This window comes from Mustela lutreola, chromosome 1 (genome assembly GCF_030435805.1).
Source record: "Mustela lutreola isolate mMusLut2 chromosome 1, mMusLut2.pri, whole genome shotgun sequence".
In the NCBI taxonomy this organism is placed as follows: domain Eukaryota; kingdom Metazoa; phylum Chordata; class Mammalia; order Carnivora; family Mustelidae; genus Mustela; species Mustela lutreola.
This window is the reverse complement of record NC_081290.1, coordinates 247,769,751-247,795,962: the sequence shown is the minus strand read 5'-3', so window position 1 is coordinate 247,795,962 and position 26,212 is coordinate 247,769,751. Positions and strand designations below refer to the sequence as shown.

Here is a 26,212-nt window from a genome sequence, read left to right as displayed (position 1 = left end):
GCCTCAGGGATCCGGGCAGTAGGGGGCGCTGTGGCGGGAGCCGCGCCGGGCGCGCCGGCCCCTCTGGCACCAGAACGCTAATCGCCTCCTTCGGCGGCTTCCGGCGCGTCTTCTTTGAGCGGGTGGAGGCAAAATCATGGACCGCAACCCTTCGCCGCCTCTACCGAGTCCGGACCAGGACGGAGAGGAGGGGGCCGGGGGAGACTGCATAGGAAGCACCGTCTACAGCAAACACTGGCTCTTCGGCGTCCTCAGCGGGCTCATCCAGGTGGAGAATGTCGCGCCCGCGTGGGCTCCCCCACATTGCCCCAGCCCCCTGGTCCCGCCTCTGGCAGCCGGTTCCAGCACCCCTCCCCGACGACCCTTCTCGAGGCGTCGCGCTTAGCATCCGGGCCGCCTCCACGGACTCCCCAGACTGCGGGGAGCCACTTCCCGGTGCCCCTCCACACAAAGGGAGGGGAGGTAGAGGGGGAGGGATGCGGGAATGCTTACAGTTAAAATATTTTACTTTTGCATATTCTCCGAAAATGTCTGACCGTGACATTGTTCGGTTTTTTGCTCCCCATTCCCACTGTCGTTTCCGAAGCTCGGGGCCTAATATATTTCGTGGACTTTTGTTGTAGTAAAGTACGGGTGATTTGGAGCCCTGCAGCTCTGATAACCGAAAGCGTGGCTTCATCACCTGCTTTGGGCAAGTCACCTAACCTCACAGAGTCTCGATTTCTTTTTCAGTTTCAAAAAAACCGCGACGAAAATACCTGTATTATTGTATATAGGTTTATTGTGTAGGTTAGATAAGATTACAAGGGGCATAAAGTGCTTACCATGGTGTTTGGCTTATAGAAGCTCTCAATAAACGTGAACTTTCTTCTCCCTCGTTTCACGGACTGCCTGACTTTAGATCTGTTCTCTCCAGTGCATCTACGGCAAAGCTGCCGGAAAAATCGTCCTTAAAAAACAAACCAACAGAAAAAAAGCAAATTGTCTGTGGGAACTCATTTTGGTCCTCTTTGCCTGCAGGAGAAAAATGCTTATTTCTTAGCTTGGAATCCAGGGCTCCCTGCAACCTCCCCAGCCTCATCTGCTCACCATTCCCCAGGCATTACTAGGCCGTTTGTTAACTCTGAACTCTTGCACTTTCTTAGGTATGTTCTTTTCCCCTTCTTCACATGACAAACTCCTATTCTCCCTCAAAGATTGAGCTTGAAGATTCTCTCCTAGGAGAAGCTTGCCCACCTTCTCCAGGCATACGTCATTGGCCCGTGGTTTTTGCTTTCAGGACTCTGTCCACAATTCATTTGAATCACTTAGCCTTTTCTGTTGTGATAATTAGCTTATGTATCTTTTCCTCTCTAGATCCTAAACTGCTTGAAAGCAAGGGGTTAAATTTATTTGCCTCTGTATTTCAACCCCAGTGCCTAATAACAGTGTTTACTCCATGAATGTGCATGAATAGATCTACCCAGGGTAGTAATTTTTTTAAACAAGGTTTCTGCAAGAGAGGATACTTTGAGGTCAGTGTCTTCGTGACTTGTGAATGATTTGGGATAATATTATGTGATGAGTACTGTGGACTGCTTTTATCATCACTTTTCTTCCTTTCTGTTGAAGATAGTTAACCCTGAAAACACCAAATCCAGCTCAGATGATGAGGAACAGCAGATGGAGCTCGATGAAGAAATGGAGAATGAAATTTGCAGAGTATGGGATATGTCAATGGATGAGGTATGGGGTTGGAAACAAAAGTGAGAAGACTTTTGGGTAAGGAGGTGGTGAATGGATTTTTTTTTTTTTTTTAAAGTTTCAGTCCTTAAGTCTATGGAAAAATACTTCAGTGTTTGTAATCACTCATAGGGGTATAGGGAGTGAGCTTAAATGCTCAACTTTTGTTTCTGAAGCTAGAGGATCTGAGCTGTCTTTAGATTTGGTCTAAATATATAGTTATCATGAATGCAAGAATGTGCATAACCAGGAAAGTTCTCATACTTACCTGCCTAAACAGAATGCTGTTCTTGTGTTTGAGAGCAGGGTAGAAGTTAGGAGACCGCTGATGACCACAATTAAATTAGAAGAGGACAAGAAGGACCCGTGTGTCTATAAATACAAAATAGTATCTTATCATTTGTATTGTATTCTTTTTTTTTTTTTTTAAAGATTTTATTTATTTATTTGACAGGCAGAGATCACAAGTAGGCAGAGAGGCAGGCAGGCAGAGAGGGAGAAGCAGGCTCCCTTGCGGAGCAGAGAGCCCGATGCGGGGTTCGATCCCAGGACCCTGAGATCATGACCTGGGCCGAAGGCAGAGGCTTAATCCACTGAGCCACCCAGGCGCCCCTTGTATTGTATTCTGTAGCTCAACAGCATTTTCGTGTGTGTATTATTCTATTTGCTTTTCACAATAACCTTGTGGTATAGGTAGTACCTTTATTTTACGATAAAAAAAGACATGAAAAGAGATTGACATACATAATCTCTTACTTAATTACTTGAACTGTTGGCAGTAGTTTCCTGATTAAAATCCTTATTTTATTTTATTATTTTTTTAAAAGATTTTATTTATTTATTTGACAGAAATCACAAGTAGATGGAGAGGCAGGCAGAGAGAGAGAGGGAAGCAGGCTCTCTGTTGAGCAGAGAGCCCGATGCGGGACTCGATCCCAGGACTCTGAGATCATGACCTGAGCCAAAGGCAGCGGCTTAACCCACTGAGCCACCCAGGCGCCCCTAAAATCCTTATTTTAGTCTTTCACTTCCCTTCTGTGCTCCACATTGCCCCGAAATTTCTTTTTCCTAATACACAGAATAAATTGTGTTCTTTTCTTCTGTCTTACAAATTGTCCATGGCTATTCATTGGCTTCGGCTGTTTTTTTGAGATGGCTTTATTGAGGTAGAATTGGCACCAAAAAAACTGTATTCTTGAGCTGTAATTGATGTGCAGAAACGACACCTATTTAAAGGGCAGGACTCTGTCCATAATTCATTTGAATCACTTAGCCTTTTCTGTTGTGATAATTAGCTTACGTAATTTAAAGTTTTGAAAAACTTTATGTGTGTACATGCACACGAAGCCATCACTGTAATCAAGAAAGAGAACATCTCTCTCACCCTCAAAAGTTTCCTTATGCCCCTTCATAATCCCTTCCTCTTGCCCCTCCCGGCCTCCACCTCTCTAGGCAGCCACTGGCTTGTCCTTCTTCCACTTCAGAGTAGTTTGCACTGTCTAGTTTTGTATAAATGAGATCATATTCTTTTTTTTGAGAGGTCTGCCTCTTTGACTCAGCATCATTGTTTTAAGATTCATGCCAGTTGTGTCTGTCAGTAGTTTATTTATTTTTTTATTGCTGAGTGATACTTCATTACATGTGTATGTCATAATTTATTCATTTATTACTCTGTTGGTGGATATTTGAGTTGTTCATGGTTTATTAAAGTTAATACTGAATTTTTGTGTGTAATTATATACAGACTTATGTGTTTCTTTTTCTCCGGTAAATACCTAGAGTATTATGGGTCATAAGGTAGGTGTATGTTTAACGTTTTAAGAAATAGTCTGAATTGTGTTTCTTATAGGTTGTGTAAAAAATTGTGTATTTTCCAAAGTGATTTTTACTTTTTACGTTACCATAAGCAGTGTATGAGATAGAGGTCTAGTTTCTCCTCATCCTTGCCAACACTTGGTATGGTCAGACCTTTCATTTTAGTCATACTAATAAGTGTGTAGTGATTCTTATTGAAATTGTAATTTGAATTTCCCTAATTACTAACAGTGTTGACCATATTTTTATGTGTTTATTTGCAATCTATATATCTTTTGCGTGTGTGTGTGTCTGTTCAGATTTTTCCCACTTTTTAATTGTGTATGTGTTCTTTTTTTTCTGTAAGTTTTATAATTTTAAGTTTTACTGGTAGGTCTGTGACCCATTTCGAGTTAATATTTGTGTGTGATGCAAGGTATGAATTGAAGTTCACTTTTTCTGCATATGGATGCCCAGTTCTTCAACCTCATTTCTTAAAAAGACTGCCCTTTCTTCACTGAATTGCCTTTGTACCTTTGTCAGAAATCACTTCTCTATACATGTGAGTCTATTTCTGGATTCTCTTTTGTTCCATTGACCTATTTGTGCATGTTTATAATTGTATTAATTACCGTACATTTATAAGAACTCTTGAAATCGGTCTGTGTTAATCTTCCAACTTTGTTATTTCTCAGAGTTGTTTGGTTGTCCTGGATCCTTTGTATTTCCATATTAATTTTAGAATTGATTTGACATTTTCATCAGAATGCCTACTAGGATTTTAACTGAGATTGAGTTGAATTTACAGATCATTTGGAGAAAGAATTGATAAATTGAACAAGATATATCTTTCCATTTATTAAGGTCCTCTCTAATTTGTTTCAGCAAAGTTTTGTAGTTTTTAGTGTATAGGTATTTCACATTTTTTGTCAGACTTATTCCTAAGTATTTCATATTTTTCCATGGTATTATAAATGGCATTTTTATTTTTATTTTTAAGATTTTATTTATTTATTTGTCAGAGAGAGAGCGAGCGAGAGCGAGCACAGGCAGACAGAGTGGAAGGCAGAATCAGAGGGAGAAGCAGGCTCCCTGCGGAGCAAGGAGCCCGATGTGGGACTCAATCCCAGGACGCTGGGATGACCTGAGATGAAGGCAGCTGCTTAACCAACTGAGCCACCCAGGCGTCCCATAAATGGCATTTTTAAAAAGATTTATTTATTTATTTGAGAGAGAGAGAGATAGAGAGAGCGCATGCATGTGCACGAGAAGGGAGAGGGTCAGAGTGAGAAGCAGATATCCCGCTGAACCGGGAGCCTGATGTAGGACTTGATCCAGGGACTCCAGGATCATGACTTGAGCCGAAGGCAGTTGCTTAACCAACTATACCACCCAGGCGCCCATAAATGGCATTTTTAAAAACTTCAGTATCTGTTCATTGCTAGTATGTAGAAATATAGTTGATTTTTGTATCTTTTATATCCTGTAGCTGTATTTGATTTATGAAGAAAAATTTTTACTACTTTTTCAATTGAATTGCTTTTGTTTCTTTTTCTTGCATATTTGCGCTCCAGTATGATGTTGTTTAGAAAAGCAGTAAGGGGGGCATCCTCTTGTTCTTAATTGAGACAGAACATCTGGTCTTAAACCATTATTATGATGTAGTTGCAGACTGAGAAAGTCCCCTCTGTCTCTAAGTATGCCTAGAGTTTTTATCAGGAATGGATTTTGTATTTTGTCATGCTTTTGCTAAGTCATTTGAGATGATCATGTGGTTTTCTTTTTAGTTTGTTAATATGATCAACTAAGCTGATTGATTCTCAAGGTGCTAAAATCTTGTTTAGAAATTTTATTTAATTTCATGAGAGATAATTCATTTTCTTGTCATTGTCTGGTTTGATACCAGGGTAATGCTGTCCTCATCAATTGGGAAATTTTCCCTCTTCATTTTTCAGGAAGAGTTTGTGCAGAATTAATATTATTTCTTCCTTAAATATTTGGTGGAATTCACCAGTGAAGCCATCTGAGCTTGGAGTTTTCTTTTTGGGAAGATTCTTTTGTTTTTTACTTGTTTTATATATTTTAGTTTTATATATTTATTAATTTTAAGAAATAATAGTATTATTGCGATATAACTTCCTACCATAAAATTCACCCTTTAATGGTTTTTAGTATATTGTGCAAAAGATTATAAATTCAATTCATTTGATAGGTATAAGGATTGATAAGTATAAGGTATTAAAGGATGAATTCCTTTAATAGGTATAAGGCCATTCGGGTTACTTAGGTAGTTTATGTTCTTCAGGGAATTTACCTATTTTGTCTAAGTTGTTAAATTTATTGGCATAAAGTTCTTTATAATATTATGTTATTGTCCTTTCATTGTCTGTAGAATCTGTAGTAATAGCTCTCTCATTCATGATATTAGTAATTTGTGTCTTCTTTTTTCCTCATCATTCTGTCTAGAAGTTTAATTTATTGATCTTCATAAAGAACCAGTTTTTTTTTTTTTTTAAGATTTTATTTATTTATTTGACAGACAGAGATTACAAGTAGGCAGAGAAGCGGGCAGAGAGAGAGGAAGGGTGAAGCAGGCCCCCTGCTGAGCAGAGAGCCCTATGTGGGACTTGATCCCAGGACCCTGAGATCATGACCTGAGCAACCTGAGCCAAAGGCAGCGGCTTAACCCACTGAGCCACCCAGGCGCCCAAGTTTTTGTTTTATTGATTTTCTCTGTTGCTTTACTGTTTTCTTTTTCATTGATTTTCATTTTGATCTCTTTTTATTTTCCTCCTATTCACTGTGGTTTAATTTGCTGTTTTTTAATATAGGCATATAACACTATAAATTTTCCTCTGTTGCTTTAGCAGTGCATTTTGGGTTTCCTCTCATTTAGTTTAGTTCTAATTTTTCTTTCATTCTTCTTCGGCTGTTGAGTTATTTAGCAGTGCATTGTTTAGATGTCATGTATTTGGGAGTTTTTCAGTTACCTTTCTGTTACTGGAGTCTGTGAACACTCTGAATCCTTTAAAAAATACATTTAGACTTGTTTTATAGCCCAGAATGTGATTTATCTTGAAATTTTCCATGTTACTGAAAGAATGTGTATTTTGCTGTTGCTGGGTGGAATGTCCTATATATATACACATATAAATGTCAGATCAAGTTGGTTGATCTTTTTTTTTTTTAATTTTTTTTTAGTTGGTTGTTCTTTCAAGTTTTTTTCCACTTGTTTTACAATTATTGAGAAGCTGTGATTTAAAAAAAAAAAAATTAGTTTTAAAGAACCAGAACTCATTTTTAAAATGAAATTTTAATGTGAAATCCTCAAATATGAAATAGGTAAAACAGAGCTGCTATTTGAATAAGATTGTTGGTGGAAGGCAGGGTCATGTTTTTGGCCTCCTTTTCACCTTCTTAGGGTAGGTCTTGAAGCACCTCTAGAGAACTGAGCTATCCACTTATCACTGGCATAAAGTCTTTCCAGTATCACAGCTTTATCTCCTCCCACTAGTGTTTGAGCAGGACCAGAGACTTCAGGTGCTTTCTGTATTTTCATGTGTTGATGCTCTTGTTCATGTCCCTGTCTGCCTGGAATGGCCTCCAGCCAGCAAAATCTTTCTCCTCTTTTATGACCCAGCCTAAATGTCCTCTTCAGTGTGATGCCTCCCCAGACACTCCAGGCAGAATTCGTATCTTCTGTGCTCTCTTGAAACCTGTTCACTTTGTTGCATAACACTTATTCAGCCTTTGTGTCCTCTGATAGATTTAAGTTCCTTTTCTTAAAAGCTTAATATCACCTCTTCTGAGGTAGCCTCCCCACATCTTGGCTTGTAGCACATATTATCTTGTCTCTCTTCTTTATACCATTCAGATCAGTTCTTTATGGGTTTATTGTTTGTTCAGCCATCTAGAATAAACATTCCATGAGACTGGGACCTTGTCTAGCTTGTTCACTGATGCGTCTCCCAGAGCCTCAAACAGTGTCTGTCACTTGGGTTTTGCAGTAAATAGTTGGTGAAGAGTGAATGAATGAATGAACGCATGAGTGACTGAATGAATAGCGGAGAGGCAGCATGGTGTGCTGATGAAGAGTGTGGCCATGAGTCAGGATTATCTGGGTTTTCTGTTCCTGGCTTTGTTCTACTGATTGTGTAATCTTGGGCAGGTTGCTTAGCCTTTTAAGACTTTTTTGTTTAGGGGCACCTGGGTGGCTCAGTGGGTTAAGCCTCTGCCTTGGGCTCGGGTCATGGTCCCAGGAGTCGGGCTCTCTGCTCAGCAGGGAGCCTGCTTCCCTTCCTCTCTCTCTGCCTGCCTCTCTGTCTACTTGCGCTCTCTGTCAAATAAATAAATAAAATCTTAAAAAAAAAGACTTCTGTTTATTAGTGGAATGGGACTAATTATAATAACTACTTTATAGGGATGTTTTGAGAATTGAATAAGATAGTATCCAAACCACTTCCCTGTTATTTACCACTTGCTCAGTAAATGTTAATTGCCATTATTTCTGTAATTGGTGTTGATATTGTTAGACTATGTAATCCTGTGCTACCCTAGGAATTACTATCGTTTAAATAAATCAGTCTCTGCATGCCCTAAGAGTTGCCCAGATGACATCACTTTCAGTGTATCTTTTCTCTGATTGTGCTCTCTTAATAATTACAGGATATCTCTTCTAGTCAGCAGTCATTCAGGTTACCTTGGTTTCAACTGCTATGAAGGATTACTGTCTCTCTCCTTGGGGTGCCTCCAGGGCCCTTTGAAGAGCATTTTCACCTAAGCCAGGAAGCTTCTGGTTTTAAGTTAAGCTATCGCAAATATACACTTCAAGTTTGGTGAAAATCCGAGGCAGTAGACTGTCAAAAACTTCATTTTATTTAAATACTATACCACACAGATCTCCACAGCGAAGTGATTTGGTCTTGGAGTGTGCGAGATTGGATCATATGACCACTCCAGGTTTATCTACTGGTATGGTGTGACCCCGGGCCCTGTGACCTGGGCAAACTCTAGGAAGGCGATATGAAGCTGTTGCAGTTAACACTGTGATCAGAATTTTCTGTTGAGAATTTTGAAAGCACAAGTTCCGATTTGGGGCATGACCCGGTAGGGGTTTTAACTTGTTCCTGCATTGTGCTTTAAGGTCTTAGAAGACAGGAATTATGAGTTTGATATTTTTCCCCACCCCAGTGTCTGAGAGGCTACCAGACAACTAGCAGATGTGTTTTTTTTTTTTTTTTTTTTAAGATTTTATTTATTTATTTATTTGACAGAGAGAGATCACAAGCAGGCAGAGAGGCAGGTAGAGAGAGAGGAGGAAGCAGGCTCCCGGCCGAGCAGAGAGCCCGATGCGGGGCTCGATCCCAGGACCCTGGGATCATGACCTGAGCCGAAGGCAGCGGCTTAACCCACTGAGCCACCCAGGCGCCCCTAGCAGATGTGTTTGAATGAGTTAACATTCCTGGTGGCTAGAAAGATCATTAAGGTAAAAGCATTCAAGGCAGAAAAAAGAAGATATTCCTGAAATACCACAATTAGTTTACATTTGTTTATGGATTTGTTCCTTTGTCTTGGGTCCAGATAGCACAAAGACTCTCTAACATTATTTTAGTGTAATGATACAATTCTAACCTATGGCTTTTTTTTCCTTGAGCCTGAAAGGAGGTATATATAGAAAAAAAAAATTTTTTTTTAAAGATTTTGTTTATTTATTTGACAGAGATCACAAGTAGGCAGAGAGGCAGGCTGGGGGTTGGGTGGGAAGCAGGCTTCCCACTGAGCAGAGAGTCCGATGTGGGGCTCTATCCCAGGACCCTAGGACCATGATCTGAGCCGAAGGCAGAGGCTTTAACCCACTGAGCCACCCAGGCACCCCTAGAATAATTTTTTTTAATGGTTGTCTGAACTGGGGGGTTTAAAGAAGACTGTTCTGCATCCAAAATAATAATCATTTTTTATTTTCAGGACGTGGCTCTATTTCTCCAAGAATTTAATGCTCCTGACATATTTATGGGAGTATTGGCCAAATCCAAATGTCCACGGTTAAGAGTAAGTATGTACACTTTTAAAGCTTTCTCTTTGAAGCAGTAACAGCAGATAGTACTTGATAGTCTTTCATTTTTCTCACTTTCATTTTCTTGCTGGCCACAAATCAGTCTGCAGATTTTTATTGAACATTGCCTGGCACTTGATAATGTGCCGTTTAAAATTATTAGAGTGGGTTGGACCAGGGAGATCAATACTTTCGTTTAACCGCTGTGGAAACAGGCATAACCAAAGTTATCTTCCTAGTATGTGGCAGAACAGGGAACATTGCCTGGACTTCCTATTTCTGTTGATTGCTCTTTTTTATTCATAAAATCCTCCAATGCTTAAAAACCTTCATTCTTGGGGCACCTGGGTGCTTCAGTGGGTTAAACCTCTGTCTTCGGCTCAGGTCATGATCTCAGGGTCCTGGGATCAAGGCCCGCATCAGGCTCTTTGCCCAGCAGGGATCCTGCTTCATCCCCTCTCTCCGCCTGCTTTTCCACCTACTTGCAATCTCTGTCAAATAAGTAAATAAAATCTTTAAAACAAAACAAAACCTTCATTCTAAACTCAGCCTGACACTCAGGACTTTCTATAATCTGAATATAATTTAACTTTCCAGCATAAAATCTATCATGCAGATGGTGCTTCTGATATAGCAAGGCCTGTCCACTCCTTGTCTCAGTAGCTTACTGTGATCACCATCGCCATGCCTCCTTTCGTATGCCCTCCATCCCTTTCAGAAGTCACATCTGTTATCTAAGGTGCTACTCTTCTTCTAAGCCTTCCCAGATAAGTAAGCTCTCAGTGGCCATTGCTGATCGTAAACTCCTGAGAAGAATTATCTGTGCTTCTCATTTCGTCTTTATCTATGCTGTGTGTGGTGGATTGTGTTTCTGTGTCATTTAGTTTGGGATGTGCTATGCATATCGTGGGTGATTAGTAAATATTAATTATACTTAGGAGCAACTGCTATTTACTGAGTATTTGATTTTACCACTCCATGAGATAGGAATTTATCTTCACTTTATAAATAAGAGAGCTAAGTCTCTGGTTAATGTGTCCAGGGTCATACAACTGGGAAAGAAGGAATCTGGGATTTGAGCCAGCTGGCCTGACTTCCGTATGGCCACTGTAGTGTATTACCTCTCTTTCTTTGAAATATGAAGTGGAGAATTCTGTAGTGTATTTTTACATATTGAATGCTGAATCCAAATTTCATTTGGGACAGTGTTTTACCTGAACTGGGACCTGAAGAATTGATGAACTGCTTTTTCCTGGGGTCATTGTGTTGATAGAGAAATTTGGCAGTTGCGTACGACTTTTTCCCTGTTTTTCTAACTTAAATACATTGACTCATGATTTACACTTAAAGAAAATAAGCTTATGTCAGCAATAGCACCTTTCAGGAATTAGTCATATCATTATATATGCCTGTGAACCACAGCCTGTCTGTAGCTATGATCCTCTGCCGTGGCCGCATGTTAGAAGGGAACACAGACTCAAACTTTGGCATGTCCCAGGCCCACCCCCGAGTTTCTGATCCATTGCTTTTGTGGTAGGATTGAGGGTTTCTAACAAGTTCCCTGGTGATGTGAGTGCTCTGCACCAGGGCACACCTTTTGAGAAGTTTTACCCTTGGGACCTTTTAAAAATCCCGAGTTGGGCTCTACCAGATCAGCTGAAACAGAATCTCTAAGTGTGAGGCGCCACACGAATTTTAAAAAGTTCTCTCAGCTGATTCTGGCTAGCAGCCAAAACGAGGAACGTCTTTGACGGAGAGTTCAGCCATTCTCCCTTTAATTTGTAAGGAAATGGATGTGTCTCTCTGCTGCTTCAGTTTTTAATCCATTCCCAGCATTTGACAACCCTTATTTTATTGAAACTCCCTTTCTGTAGTTTTGGTGCCACCTCCCTCCCTTGGTCTCCGACCTCTTCAGTCACTTCTCTGTCACTTTCATTGGCTTTAATCTTTCTTCCTACAGAGTGTGGACTCCTTCTAAGCTGTAGACCCAGATCCCTTGTCCTCTTTAAATTCATTTCCTTAGTGAGCTCATCCACTCTCTACACCTTTAAGTTGCGAGTCTATGCCTGTGGGATCAAAGCTGTGCCCTGCCTTCTGATTTCTGGTGCCACATCTTCAACTTTACCTAGACATTTTGTACTTGCTTGCTGAATTTTCCAGTCCAGAATCTCATATGTTCTGACTCCGTGATGAACACACTTACGTGGTCATAAAAATGATGTGCTGTGTTTGGTAAACAGTAGTCTCTCAGGCCCTCACCTGGAGCTTCTGATTCAGTAGCTCTGAGATGGCACTCAGGAATGTGTATTTTTTTTTTTTTTTTAAGATTTTATTTGACAGAGATCACAAGTAGGCAGACAGGCAGGCAGAGAGAGAGAGAGAGGGAAGCAGGCTCCCTGTCGAGCAGAGAGCCCAATGCAGTACCAGTATCCTGAGAGCATGACCTGAGCCAAAGGCAGAGGCTTAACCCACTGAGCCACCGAGCCACCCAGGCTCCCCTCATCTGAAATATAGGGATGATAACAGTACCTGCCTCATAAATTATTTATTTTTTTAAAAAAGATTTTATTTATTTATTTGACAGACAGAGATCACAAGTAGGCAGAGAGGCAGGTAGAGGGAGAGGGGGAAGCAGGCTCCTTGCTGAGCAGAGAGCCCGATGTGGGGCTCGATCCCAGGACCCTGGGATTCATGACCTGGGCTGAAGGCAGAGGCTTTAACCCGCTGAGCCACCCAGGCGCCCCTGCCTCATAAATTATTACATGAATAATAATTTATGGAAAGTGCTTGGAGTAGTGCCTGGCCCTAGTACATGCTAAGTAAACATCAGCTGTGACTACTGAGGTTATTCACTTCCTTTAACATTTCTACTATCATGCACTATGCATTTTGCTGCTGACAAAAATCTTCCTAAGATAACATTGCAGTGTAAAGATCTTTATAGATGCACATAGCCTCCTAGATTAAATAAAATCTTTTCAACATGGCATTCAGGTCCCTTAGTCCTGATCCTTTTTACCCACATTGTTTATCTTGTGCTATTCTACCAATTTTGTGCAATAGCCAGGCTGCTCTCTTCAGAGTTCAGTGCATTAGCCGTGTGCATTATTCCCTTCCTGCCTTTGCTGATACTTTACCACTTACCCAGCTGTCTTTGTTCTTCTTTGCATGTCTGAATCCTACTAACCATTTACCCATTTAAGACTGAGTTCATTCATAAGATTTCTTCTTCCATACTTTCTTCTCTTCTCTTCTTCCCCCATACTGACCCAGTGAAAGTTTTTTTCAAGTTGTTATTTTTGTATTTGTCTTTTATCTTCAAGACACTGTGACCTATGACCTGTGACATTTGATTTGGCAGGAAATCTGTGTGGGAATACTAGGTAATATGGCCTGTTTCCAGGAGATATGTGTGTCCATCAGCAGTGATAAAAATCTTGGGTAAGTTTTACCACATAAGAATTATGTTTTTACAAAATAAATTAATATTTTATATCCCTAAGGAAATCCTTATACATAGGAGATACAGGAACATTTTACAAAATGCAGTACTCCCTTTCTCCTGATGAATAGTCTCTAGGAACTTCATTGCTTATTAATGGTAGCTAGGGGCTTTCATAGTTTTTATGGGCATGATTGAAGATTTAGGCCTGTTTCTTTATTGGTAGCAAAAGGATAAACAATCAGTAGGTGGTAAGCCCAACAAGATGAGACCCAGAGGGGCAAAGCTTGGCGTTGGGGCCCCTGACGAGATTCCCAAATAATTAAGATCAGGGAATCCAAGGGCTTAGAGAACTAGAGCCTGAAAAAACTAGACTTACCCTGAGAATTCTTGACTTAACATCCAGGGATAGGGCTTATCAATAGACTAGAAGATAGAAGGTTGCCTCCATGATTCAGAGGCTTTCATCTTTTCACTTGGAACATTTTAGGCAGAGGGTTTTTTTTTTTTTTTTTTTTTTTAAGATTTTATTTATTTATTTGACAGAGAGAAATTACAAGTACACTGAGAGGCAGGCAGAGAGAGAGAGAAGGAAGCAGGCTCCCTGCTGAGCAGAGAGCCCGATGCGGGACTCCATCCCAGGACCCTGAGATCATGACCTGAGCCGAAGGCAGCGGCTTAACCCACTGAGCCACCCAGGCGCCCAGGCAGAGGGTTTTTTAAATGGTGGAAATCCAAGTAGTTACTTTAAGAGAGCTGAGAATTAATATGCTAAATTTTGTGAACGTATTCATTTTCTCCAGGCAGAGAGAATTCATGGCTGTTAATTAGAATTTCAAAGAAATTTATGCCCACAATAGATGAAGAAAAGTGTTCTGGGTGGTTATTATCAGCTAGAGTTGTGGGGGTTTATTGTAGGATTTAAGTCCCTGGGTCTTTAAAATAGAGGTAATTATCTCTTCTATGTGTGGAGTGACTTTAAGATCCTAGTTTAAGGACTTTATTCCTCAGTAATTTCTGGAGTAAATGATCCAGGATTATATTTAGCCTCTAGTGGTCCCTATCAAAAATCTAATGAGTCATGTTAAGATAAATATGGAACAGTTTACATCAGTGATGGGATATAAATTTGTTTAGCCACTTTAGAGAAATTGGGCATTATTTTGTTAAACTGGAAGATAGGCAGTGCAGATGCTGTGATCAAACTGTTCCACTCATATGTATATGGTAAGATAAACTGTGCATATGTATATCAGCCAAAATGTATTAGAGGAGCATTCCTTGTTATGGCTCCAGTTAGAATCAACCCATAGATCCATCAACAGTAGGCTGGAAAAAGAAATTGTCTTATATTCATATGATGGAATGTCTGTCGCAATGAATCAAAGAATGATCACTGTGGGAAAACATGGGTAGATCTTAAAGACATGGTGTTGAGCAAAAGAACTAAGACTACAAGGAGCACATACAGTATAATTTTTTCACATAAAATTTTCACATAAAATTCAAAGCCAAAATATATTGAATAATAAAACTATGGAGTAAAGCAAATATAAAATTGCTGGAAAATTTCAGGTAGTAGTCATTTCTAGGTAGGAAAAAGAATTGTGATTTGGAAGGGACACACAAAGGCTATGGAGATGTAGTACTGTTCTGTTTTTTGTAAATATGTGTTTGCTTGATAATTAGTCATTAAGTATAAATTTATATCTATAAGCTTTCTTATATATATATACTTTAATTCGAAATGAAAAGTTGAAAGAATTAAATTACCTAGACATTTGAAACGAGAGAAGAGATCCATATTGGGTTAACTTATTTTGTTTTTATAGACAGGTGTTACTGCACTGTTTGTATGATTCAGACCCTCCTACTCTTCTGGAAACAAGCCGGTATGCTTTCTTGCTATGGATTCTGTATAGTCACTCATACAGGAATCTAGGACAATAGAGTTAATTCTTCATTCTTGAATTTCCTTTACTGTTTTTCAAACATAGATACTACGCTCATGTTTATCTTGTAGGTTGTTGCTTACTTGTCTTTCCCAGACAGAAGTGGCCAGTGTCTGGGTTGAAAGAATCCGGGAATATCCAGCTATTTATGATAGCATTTGTTTCATTATGTCAAGTTCAACAAATGGTAAGTCACCGTGTAATCTAGGAACAATTTTTGGTTATATTTAATTGTTAGGAAGCCATGTAACTGTTTCTGGAGGTTGCGTAAAAGAAGTGTTAAGGCTAAGGTGAGAAAGTATTTCGATTCAAGACATAAAATTGCTTCTTAAGCTGCCAGGATACTGACAAGTCCTCATTTAAAAATGAAGGAAGACAAGCACATTTAGACAAAGGAGGTGAATAAATTGCCCTCTGAATAAGTAATGCTTTGGCAAGATTTGGTTTTCTTGGAATAGCTTTAGGAATTTTGACTGAACTTACTGCTCTTAAAATTTTGTTTCTCATTTCAATATCTCATTGTCTGCAGTTGACTTGCTGGTCAAAGTCGGGGAGGTTGTAGACAAGCTTTTTGATTTGGATGAGAAGCTAATGTTAGAATGGATTAAAAATGGGGCTGTTCAGCCTCTGGACCCTCCCCAGGAAGATTCTGAAGAGCAGCCAGTGTTTAAGATTGTGCCATGTGTACTTGAAGCTGCGAAACAAGTACGGTAAGTGAGTGCTTTTGTGCAAAATGGTCGGGGAAAATCCAATTGCTAGAAATACCCTTAGATGTAGGTTTTAGTTTCTTTTCAGCAGGATGAATAACATCCCGTTAGTCTTTGTCAGGTTGGATTTACTACTAACATTTGTGATGACAGTGTGTCTGCTGTTTTAAAAAATCCTAATGGTTATAAAGTACCTATGATAACACTACTTGGCTATAGGCTATTTTCCAGCATTAATTATGGTTACAGTCTTAAAATTTTCTGCAATTTTGTGTAATTTAAATCAAAGAGAAAAAATTTTCTTAGGTTTTGTTTTCCATCAGACATTAAGCTTTTTTAGTTATTGTCAGACATCATTTGTTTTCTTGTTTTATGTATGTATGTCAGTCTTGGATAGTGATCGAGTTTTGGGCTCTGATGTCTTGCCAAGAGTGATTACTAGGTGTTATATGTAGATCATTGAAACTTTCTTGCTAGTCACTAGAAAATTAACTTGTGAATTGAACTGCTTAATGGTCAGTTGTTTATTTTTTGTGCTTAATAATGCATAGGAAAGTCTGTGAATTTTATGTCCTTTATCCAAGTTAGGATTAAACTTATGGTCTTTCCTCAAAACCTTTTTCACTGTTCTTATTCTCAGTGAATGATGCAATCATTATCCCATTCAGAGGATGTGGAAGTCATTACTGACTTTTCTTCCCTATCCTATTCTTTTTCCTGGCCAGTCAACCTCCCAAAACTTGTTCCTGACTTTTATAGGATCCTCTCCATGCCATCACCCCGTCACTGTCTCTCATCTAGACACCTGCAGCATTTTCTCACCTGAGTTCCCTACATCGGGGCTGCTCCTTCCAAGCCCAGACTGTAGAGCCATCTTTCCAAAGCACATGCTCATCATTTCACTTTTCATGCTTCAGACATGGCCTTCCTTAGGATGAGGTCCAGATTTTCTTTTTAAAGCATGGCTCACAAGGATGTAGTGTTCTTCATCCTTATTGTGTTATGTGTTTTAATCATGTGAAATTTCTTTCATCAATGAAATGGAGCTCTTTCGCTTCCACGCCTTTGCATATCATGTCTCATTTACCTCAGACACTTCTACTGCAGCTCTATGCCTGAACGTCATTTGTCTTAGGATACCCTTCCTTACTCTCCAGACAATTAAGTCTGCTTGCTCTGTGGTCCTCTAGCACCTTGGACTTCTCTTAGTATTATATTCATATCACTTTATCATAATTGCCCATTAATTCTCTATTTTTTTTTTTTGAAAGAAGCTCTCTCTCTTTTTTTTTTTTTTTTAAAGATTGTATTTATTTATTTGACAGAGAGAGATCACAAGTAGGCAGCAAGGCAAGCAGAGAGAGGGGGGTAGGAAGCAGGCTCCCTGCCGAGCAGAGAGCCTGATTTGGGACTTGATCGCAGGACCCTGAGATCATGACCTGAATCAAAAGCAGAGGCTTAATCCATTGAATCACCCAGGCGCCCCTCTCTTCTTTACTTTAGATTATAAACTTTATGAAGATAGAAACAGTGTTTTATACATCTGTTTTCCCAGCTGCTAACATAGTGCCTGAAAATAGTAGTTTATAAAGTATTTGCTGAACTATCTTTTTTATCGTTCACTGTTTTTTACTTAACATTTTGAGGAACTAAGATTGTGGATTTCTAGGAATCCAAGCTGTTGATCACAAAAATTATGCTTAACATCGTTTTATTATTCTTAGCGAGGGAGCTAGGGGAGTTATGGAGTTTTGAGAATGTCATTACTGTTGGTGCTTGCAGCAGTGGGCTTTTCATTCTTCATATAAATGTTTTAGTTGTTTTTCATCCTGATTATTCCAGTATGCCAGAATGAGGAAGTATCATTGTTGTTTTTGTGGGATGGGGCCAAAAAACTTTACTTCTCATTCTTGTGTGTTGATTATATTCCAAAATATTTCCTTATGTTTTGACTGTTCCCCACACCCCCCCACATCCCATCATGGAAATGTAAGCTGCGGTGAGCACTGAAACTTTGCTGTTCCCTGATTGATCCTCAGCACCTGGGGCAGTGACTAGTACAGAGTGGTATTTGTTGAATCAGTGAATGATTGCGTCCCATAGAGTTGTTGATTCAGTGCTTTTGCTTTTTGTATGTAGTTCTGAAAATCCAGAAGGGCTTGATGTTTACATGCATATCTTACAGCTGCTTACCACAGTGGACGATGGAATTCAAGCAATTGGTAAGGTGTTTTATGGGGAACTACTGGAGTTACTCTTTGAATTGTTTGCTCTTGTTAGAATACTATTTGCTTTATCGTTTTTATTAAGTACATTGTCCTGATACTGGAAAAGACACTTGGAATTTACTTTTTGACCTGGTCTGCCATGAATTTTGCCAGTCTGATGATCCACCCATCATACTTCAAGAACAGAAAACAGTGCTAGCTTCTGTTTATTCAGTGTTGTCTGCTATCTACGCGTCACGGGCTGAACAAGAGTATCTAAAGATAGAAGAAGGCAAGTACCATTTTAGTTCACTAAAGTAAGTTCTGTTCTTACTCTGTCAGATTTTAAAGCCCAGGCTTATGATTATTGTTCATATGGTTGGTTGGTTGGTTGGTTGGTTTCTTTCTTAGTGCTTTTATTCCCCTGATTATAAAAATATTACATGCTTAATACAAAAAAATTGCAAAGTTTATAAAAGGACCCATAGCACTTGTAAATCCACTATCCGGAGATCATTACTGTATACTCATACGCATATATATCTTTAAGTCCTGCTTTTTAGGCAACTTTTCTCATTTAGAAGTATAACTTGAATATTTTCCTATATAAACAATGTCTTTCACAGAATGATTTTTTTTTAAATGACTACAATTAAATATAGAATCTATCTAGAATTTATTGTGTCTTTCACAGATTTTTTTTTAAATAACTAAAATTAAATATAGAATCCATCTAGAATTTATTCAGGTGTGACATGTGAAGTATGGTTTCAGCCTTTTTTCCAGATGGCTACTCAGTTGTCTTATTAGCATCAGTTTGTGAATAAACCAGTTTATCTATACTGATTTGAAGTTTATTATGTTCTGAGTTTCCTATGTCCTGAGTTTCCCTATATATTTGATTCCCTTTTATTGCTCTACTCATGAGCAATAAATAGCCATAGTTTTTAAATATTTTAATGTTGAGTAAGGATAGTCCCCTTTCATCCTAATTTTTCAGAATGTTTTTGACTATTATTTTTATTTAACACTGAATTTGATTAACAGGTTATGAAAACAAAAATCTTCCTGATATTTTTATTATGATCATGTTCAATTTATAGTGCTTAAGAACATGTTTTTCCATTTGTTCAAGTCTTATTATATGTTCTTAGTACCATTTTATAATTTTCTTCATAAAGACCTTGCATATCTCTATTAGGCCTATTCCTAGTTATTATATCTTTTGGGTTGCTAATGTCTTTGACATCTTTTTTTCCATTAATTATTGTTGTTGGAATATATGACGGTTATTGATTTCTGTATATTAATTTTGCATCCCATAGTAACCTTACTGAGTTTTCTTAATATTTTTAATAGTTGTTTCTGTGATAATTGTGGGTTTTCTCTGATACTGCTTTGGATTTAAGTTAGACATCTTTTTGTCTTTTCTTAAGTTAGATATCATTTTTCTGCCTCTGATTTTTTCTCTTACTTAGTAGGTAGCCTTGTGCCTCTGGTAGTAGAAAAACATCCTTACCTTTTTCCTGACTTTACTGGAAATGATTCTAATATTTAACCATTAGTCATGATACTACTATTTACATTTTACCATTTAAGGAGAAATTAATCTATTCTTATTTTATTAAGTTTTTAATAAAAAAACCTGAAAACTGAAAAAAAAATGAATGTTTAGGAGCACCATTTTGTATATTTACATTTAAATAAACCAATATATGGTTTGTGTATGTAGATCTAACATTTAGGAAGGTGAATATTTTTGGTCTAATGGTTACCTTTATAATTATGACTGCTCCAAAAATAGAATTATAATTACTCTTCAGTCTTTAAAAAAATCATTAAAATATCATGGAAATCTCGGGACGCCTGGGTGGCTCACTGGGTTAAAGCCTCTGCCTCCGCTCAGGTCATGATACCAGGGTTCTGGGATCGAGCCCCTCATCGGGCTCTCTGCTTAGCGGAGAGCCTGCTTCTTCCTCTCTGCCTGCCTCTCTGCCTACTTGTGATCTCTGTCAAAAAAATAAAATATTTTAAAAAAATCATTAAAATCTAATATCAGAAAATGTATTTCACTGTTAACAATTCCTTATCAGTTTTTTCTGGTACTTTCAAATAACAAATTCAAGTCTCAGGGATGGCATTCCTGAATTATATTTTAAAATATCTTTTTAAGTTTTTTCTTCGAAAGCAGTAATTTTGTGTAGGATCTCTTTTCTAGTCTTTCATAATTTTAATTTTCTTCACCAAAAAAACAAAACAAAGCACTCTTTATTCTCATTCCCTTTGTTTTGCCCCTCTGTCTTTCTGACATCCTTGTGCCTTTCTGTGTTTTGAGCAATGTCTTCCCTCCTTTGTGCTCCCCTGCCAGCTTTGCCTTCATTTCAGTGGTGGCTTGAATTTTTCTGTTAACCTCTTCCTTGAGTTCTGCCAGCTGAGGTGTCCTCTCCTTTTGTTCATTTCTTAGTCTGAGCTCTTCTATGTCTGCTTGGTGCTTGATTACATGTTGTTTTAAAACTTACAGCTAAATATTATCGTAATATGTGTAAGCTTCCATGACAGCCTCTTTTGGTATTCTTCATCTTTTTTTTTCTTGTCCCTTTTCTTTTTTCTTTAAAATGTCTTTGTGTTGCTCCTATATTGGTTTCCTTTTGCTGACTCATCTTTGAATGACATGTTTTTCCTGGACTAGCCATTTGCAGGGAGTTCACATAGGAAAGCAGCTAAAGCTGTCGTCTAGGCTAATAGGAGTTGGGTCTGTGAGTTTTTCTGCTCTTTTTACCAGGTGACAGATGGCTATGGTTAAGTCTTAACTTTCCCATTGCCATTTGCTTCCTGTAAATATGGCTTGTCTCTGGGATTACTCATTTACCCCCTCTTCCTCTTTTTCTTAGAACCCCCAAAGGTAGAACCCCCAGGGGAGCTCCGGCTGCTGTCTTGCACATTCCATTCCTGCTCTTGCATACAGGGGATTCTGGATTTGCACCTCAGAGTATGTGCTGTACCTTAAAAAAATGGACTTTTTTGGCTGTTTCACAGCCTTGGGCAACCTTTGGTCACTTTCTTCTGCACCTTCTGCTTGATTGACACTACTTTGACACGATTTCCGCTTACCTTGTCTTTGAGGTTTCTGCTGTCTCCTAATTTGATCTAAGCTGGCATTTGTTTTTTGTTGCTTATATTCTCCCCTCCTCCCCCTTGGTGGATGATCTTTCTTATCTCCTTATATATATATGTTTTCTGTTGAAAATCATGAGTTTTTATTTGCAATATTAGGAACATATCTTTCTTGATGTTATGGGACTAGGTGTATTTTATCTCCCCCTCCTCAACTTCCTGAAACTTTATGTATGATTTTTATGATTGGGGAGAGAGTGAAAAGACGCTCTTTGAACTTGAAGCCACTAAATAGCTGTCACCCATCATCCTGCCCTAAGCTTTGAATAAGGGCTTTGCAGAGTTCAGGCTGGGGGTGAGAAAGAAGAATGGTATAGTGTAGATTGATGTGACTTACAAGGACATCAGGGAGTAAAGAACTGAGAGTTAGAGTCAAGAGTTAGTGACAACACAAGGAAGAGAGTAGGAATAAATGCTAGGGGACTGTAGTAAAGCAACCCCACAGGATGGGTGCTTTGAAGAGGTGACATTGAGTTGAGAAATAAGGGACAAGATTTCCCTAGTTTTTTGATTTCTTTAATTATAAAAAAAATGTCACTTTCATGTTCTATAAATGACGTAAATCTGGAAGTGAAGTTAGATTGTTTAAAATCAATATACTGAGTTCAGTGCTACAGAAAATTTTGTTTCCTGGATTTGTAATTGTGATGCACAAATGGTTGGGTTAGAATCAGTAGTTGGATCAAAGTGAGATTCAACGTGTTCATGCTATAACATATATTTTGAGGTTGAGCTTTAGTTTTATTTTTTATGTTCAGTTTTTATTAGTTTTTATTAAAATGATTATTCAGTCTTTTAAGAAATCATACTGTTTTTGAAATTTAACTTTAACTTAAAGAAATACACAATTTAAAAGCTTTAAGATGTCGATGACAAAAAGTTTAAAATTCAAATCCTTTTCTCACTGTGGCTTCCAGGGCACTGCATGATGGGACTCTTGCTCAGCTGTCTAAACTTGTCTCGTGCCCTCCTTCCCCCTTGCTTCCCTTGGCTTGAACCACAGTGGCTTTTTTTGTTCCTCAGGCCATTTCCTTTTTGGAATTTTTGCATTTAACTTCTCTCTGCTTAAAACGTTTTCCTGGGCTCTTGGCATTGATGCCTCTCCTGTAGTTCGCACCTCAGAGAGCTTCCCTGACTGGCGGCTTTATTATATTCCCCTTTAATTTCCTTCATAGGTAGAACTCAGCCAAAGCTGAGATGATCTGTTCTATTCATTAGTTTATTTGAGAGTATGAAAATGGGAGCCTCTTGAAGGCTCAAGGCCTCAGGTCTTGTTTGTCATCATCTCTCTGGTACCTAAAGTAAACTGTATAGCCACCAATAAGTTGTTCAGTACTGTTGAATGAATCAATCAGTCAACAAAAGGAGGAAAGACCAAATTTAACTGGTTAATTCTGTGCTGCTTTTTTTTTTCTGTTTAAATTTTTTATTTTTTTTAAATTAACGTATAATGTATTATTAGCCCCAGGGGCACAGGTTTGTGAACACCAGGTTTACACACTTCACAGCACTCACCATAGCACATACCCTCCCCAATGTCCATAACCCCACCACCCTCTACCTACCCCCCTCCCACGCCGGCAACCCTCAGTTTGTTTTGTGAGATTAAGAGTCTTTTATGGTTTGTCTCCCTAATTCTGTGCTTCTTGATCTGTTTGTACACTAGATCTTCCTCTAATCGACAGCCTGATTCGTGTCTTACAAAACATGGAACATTGTCAGAAGAAACCAGAGAACTCAGTAGATTCTAACACTGAAGAAACAAAAAAGTCTGATTTAACCCAAGATGATTTCCACTTGAAAATCTTAAAGGATATTTCATGTGAATTTCTTTCTAATATTTTTCAGGTTTTAACAAAGGTAAGAAAGAAGTATTGATGGTTTCTTCAGCAAAAGAAAGTATGGATTGCTTAATGCTCCAAACTTTACTATCACTGTATAATTTTTTTAACATAAAAGTAGTATAATGGGGCATGGGGCGCCTGGGTGGCTCAGTGGGTTAAGCCGCTGCCTTCGGCTCAGGTCATGGTCTCAGGGTCCTGGGATCGAGTCCCGCATCGGGTTCTCTGCTCAGCGGGGAGCCTGCTTCCCTCTCTCTCTCTCTGCCTGCCCCTTTGCCTCCTTGTGATCTCTGCCTGTCAAATAAATAAAATCTTTAAAAAAAAAAAAAGGTAGTATAATGGGGCAACTGGGTGGCTCAGTCGGTTAAGTGTCTGCCTTCAGCTCAGGTCATGATCTCCAGGTCCTGGGTTGGAGCCCTGCATCAGGATCCCTGCTCAGCAGGAGTCTGCTTCCCCTCTCCCTCTGCTGCTCCCCCTGCCTATGCTTTCTTGCTCGAATATTACACAAATTGGGTGAAATAGAGAAAGAAAAAAGTTATCACTCTAACTTGATAATCTTAATGTGGCAACTGATATGGTTTGGTATGTTTGTATATGTTTTTCACATACTTAAAATCCAGTATATAGAATTTTATAGGCTGCTCTTTTCACAAAACGTTGTTACAAGCCCTTTTCCAGAGTCTAAATTTACTGAAAGACCTTTCATTGAAAGTCAGTTTGTTTTTTGTAAAAAAAAAAAAAAAAAAAATTGGTTTTCATAACTTACTGAGACTTGTTTTAAGGGCTGTTCTTCCTGAGTTTGCTCAGGATTGTTAGCATATTCTTCCTTTGAGCATGCTTTCTATCCATATGTTTAGAAAAAAATTTCAATATAACTTTGAAGAATATATGCACATTCATTGCATTTTTTTAAGAAGAATATTTCCTGAAAGAAGTTTCCGTTATTCTGTTAATTTGGTTTTTTGTTCAACTATTCTGCTTTTTCTAGAGAGAGGTTATTACTTGAGTATATATTTTTGGAAGTTAGATTCCTGGGCTTGCTATTGTACAAGTGAAGATGGCTGAGGCTTAATAGCTGCATATTGCCCAAATGTATTTATGTGAAAATGTTGGCTTTACAAGATTCTTACTATTAGGTATTACAATTTTTATATCATGTAAAGTTCAGTAGGTGAGAAATTGTGCCTTATTTTGATTTGTATTTTTTATTAGTGAGGTTGAACATCTTCCCCTATATATATTTTTTTTTTCTTTTAGATTTTATTTATTTATTTGAGAGAGAGAGAGCTTGAGCCAGGGTTGAGGGGTGGATGGAAGGGCAGAGTGAGAGGGAGAAGCAGACTCCCTGCTGAGCAGGAAGCCCAACATAGGGCTCAATCCTAGGACCCTGGGATCATGACCTGGGCTGAATACAGTCACTTAATACACTGAGCCATCCAGGCACCTCCCCATATAGTTGTATATTATCTGTGTTTCCTAGTTTATAAATTTATCTATTTTGATTATTTACATGAACTCTTGGGCAATAATAATATCTTTTGCATATTCATTGCAAGTATTTTTTACATTTTTTGCAGTGACCTTTGTTAATGCTTTTTGGTTTTGGAGGGATGTTTATTTTTTTTTTTTTTTTTTTTTTTTTTTTTTTAAAGATTTTATTTATTTATTTGACAGAGAGAAATCACAAGTAGTCGGAGAGGCAGGCAGAGAGAGAGAGAGAGAGAGGGAAGCAGGCTCCCTGCTGAGCAGAGAGCCCGATGCGGGACTCGATCCCAGGACCCTGAGATCATGACCTGAGCCGAAGGCAGCGGCTTAACCCACTGAGCCACCCAGGCGCCCCGGGATGTTTATTTTTAAGGGACAGGAATATAGAAAGAAGGTGGACTGAGGGGCGCCTGGGTGGCTCAGTGGGTTAGGCCGCTGCCTTCGGCTCAGGTCATGATCTCAGGGTCCTGGGATCGAGTCCCGCATCGGGCTCTCTGCTCAGCGGGGAGCCTGCTTCCCTCTCTCTCTCTCTACCTGCCTCTCCATCTACTTGTGATTTATCTCTGTCAAATAAATAAATAAAATCTTTAAAAAAAAAAAAAAAAGAAGGTGGACTGAGAATAAACCAGGGATATGTAAAATTCTTATGTGCCATACTAATGGAATATGGATTTAATCTTGAGGACTGAGGAGCTACTGAAGGTTTTTGTTTTAAGGATCAAGTGAGATGATCTGTTTAGCAAGATTACTCCAAAAGCATGAGAGAGGATTAAAGTTGAGGCTGGAGGCCTGCAGACCAACCAGCAGGCTCTCATGGGTGGTAATCTTCAAGAGTGATCTGAAAAATAATAAGACCCTAAACATCAGAAGGGTTGGTGGAAAGAAGAGGGTGGGATGAGAGAGATTTAATAGAGTAGAATTAAACTCTTAGGAGGAGGGGTCAGCAGCAGCAGAGGAGGAGGAAAAATCTTGGCTGTATCTTAGATTATTGCTTTGTGTAGCCGGGTGGGTGGGTGGGTGGCAGTGGCTTTTCCTAAAATAAGGAATACAGTGGAACAGTGTTTGGGTTACATAATGAGGAATGATGTTGGGCTCAGCTTGAGGCATTTGAAATGCCCGTAGGATCAGTAGGGAGTTGCATATACTGATTTGTATTTATTATTCAGATAAAGCTTCAGAAATTTTCCTTTTTTAACATTAAATCTTTGCTTGTTTTAGGAGACTGTGGCTCAGGGACTAAAGGAGGGCCAGTTAAGCAAAGAGAAGTGTTCCTGTGCATTTCAAAACCTTCTTCCTTTTTATAGTCCAGTGGTAAGTATGAGTAAATGTATAGGTGGCTGAGTATTAGAGGATTACTGTATTGTTTTTATGTAAGTGCTTGCTCTCTGAGGCCATTGTCAAGAAAGATCGTGCGTACAATTCACATAACTTAGTGCCTTGCTCAAATAGATGACTGCGGGGTAATTCATGAGAGTAGCCTGAGTAGTGATTCTAATTTAAGAGAAAGGAGTCAACACTGAATTTATTGGACATCTTACTGTTATAAAGTAAATCACATATACATTAAGCAAAGATAAGATTCTTGGGTAAGAATGAACAGTAGGTTTTTGTGGTTCATCAGATTCCATTACATTTGCTACCATTAGAGACAGTTTTAAAATAGGAACTTTTGAAGTATGAAAATGAAGTATGGAATGTGGGAATGAGAAGCCATGTCAACAAGGAGTAGGGTAATAAAACTCAGTAATGGACGCTAAAGGGGAAGCAGTGGGGGTATAAATCGTAGTTCAAGATAAAACTAAATGGTAAGGGCTAGTCACTTTGATGTTTCAGGGG

At 38.7% G+C, this 26,212-nt stretch overlaps 1 protein-coding gene across 1 annotated transcript in view; it reads left to right on the top strand.

Moving 5' to 3' along the window:
- Positions 1–26,212, top strand: part of SAAL1 (serum amyloid A like 1) — a 29,422-nt gene continuing 3,210 nt past the window's right edge. The window contains exons 1-11 of the mRNA XM_059137701.1: positions 1–268; positions 1,612–1,725; positions 9,481–9,564; positions 12,930–13,009; positions 14,843–14,902; positions 15,034–15,149; positions 15,492–15,672; positions 17,809–17,891; positions 17,980–18,168; positions 22,717–22,910; positions 25,595–25,687. Of these exons, the coding sequence (XP_058993684.1) occupies positions 137–268; positions 1,612–1,725; positions 9,481–9,564; positions 12,930–13,009; positions 14,843–14,902; positions 15,034–15,149; positions 15,492–15,672; positions 17,809–17,891; positions 17,980–18,168; positions 22,717–22,910; positions 25,595–25,687 (1,326 nt within the window). The 5' untranslated portion in view covers positions 1–136. The remainder of the gene's footprint in view (positions 269–1,611; positions 1,726–9,480; positions 9,565–12,929; positions 13,010–14,842; positions 14,903–15,033; positions 15,150–15,491; positions 15,673–17,808; positions 17,892–17,979; positions 18,169–22,716; positions 22,911–25,594; positions 25,688–26,212) is intronic.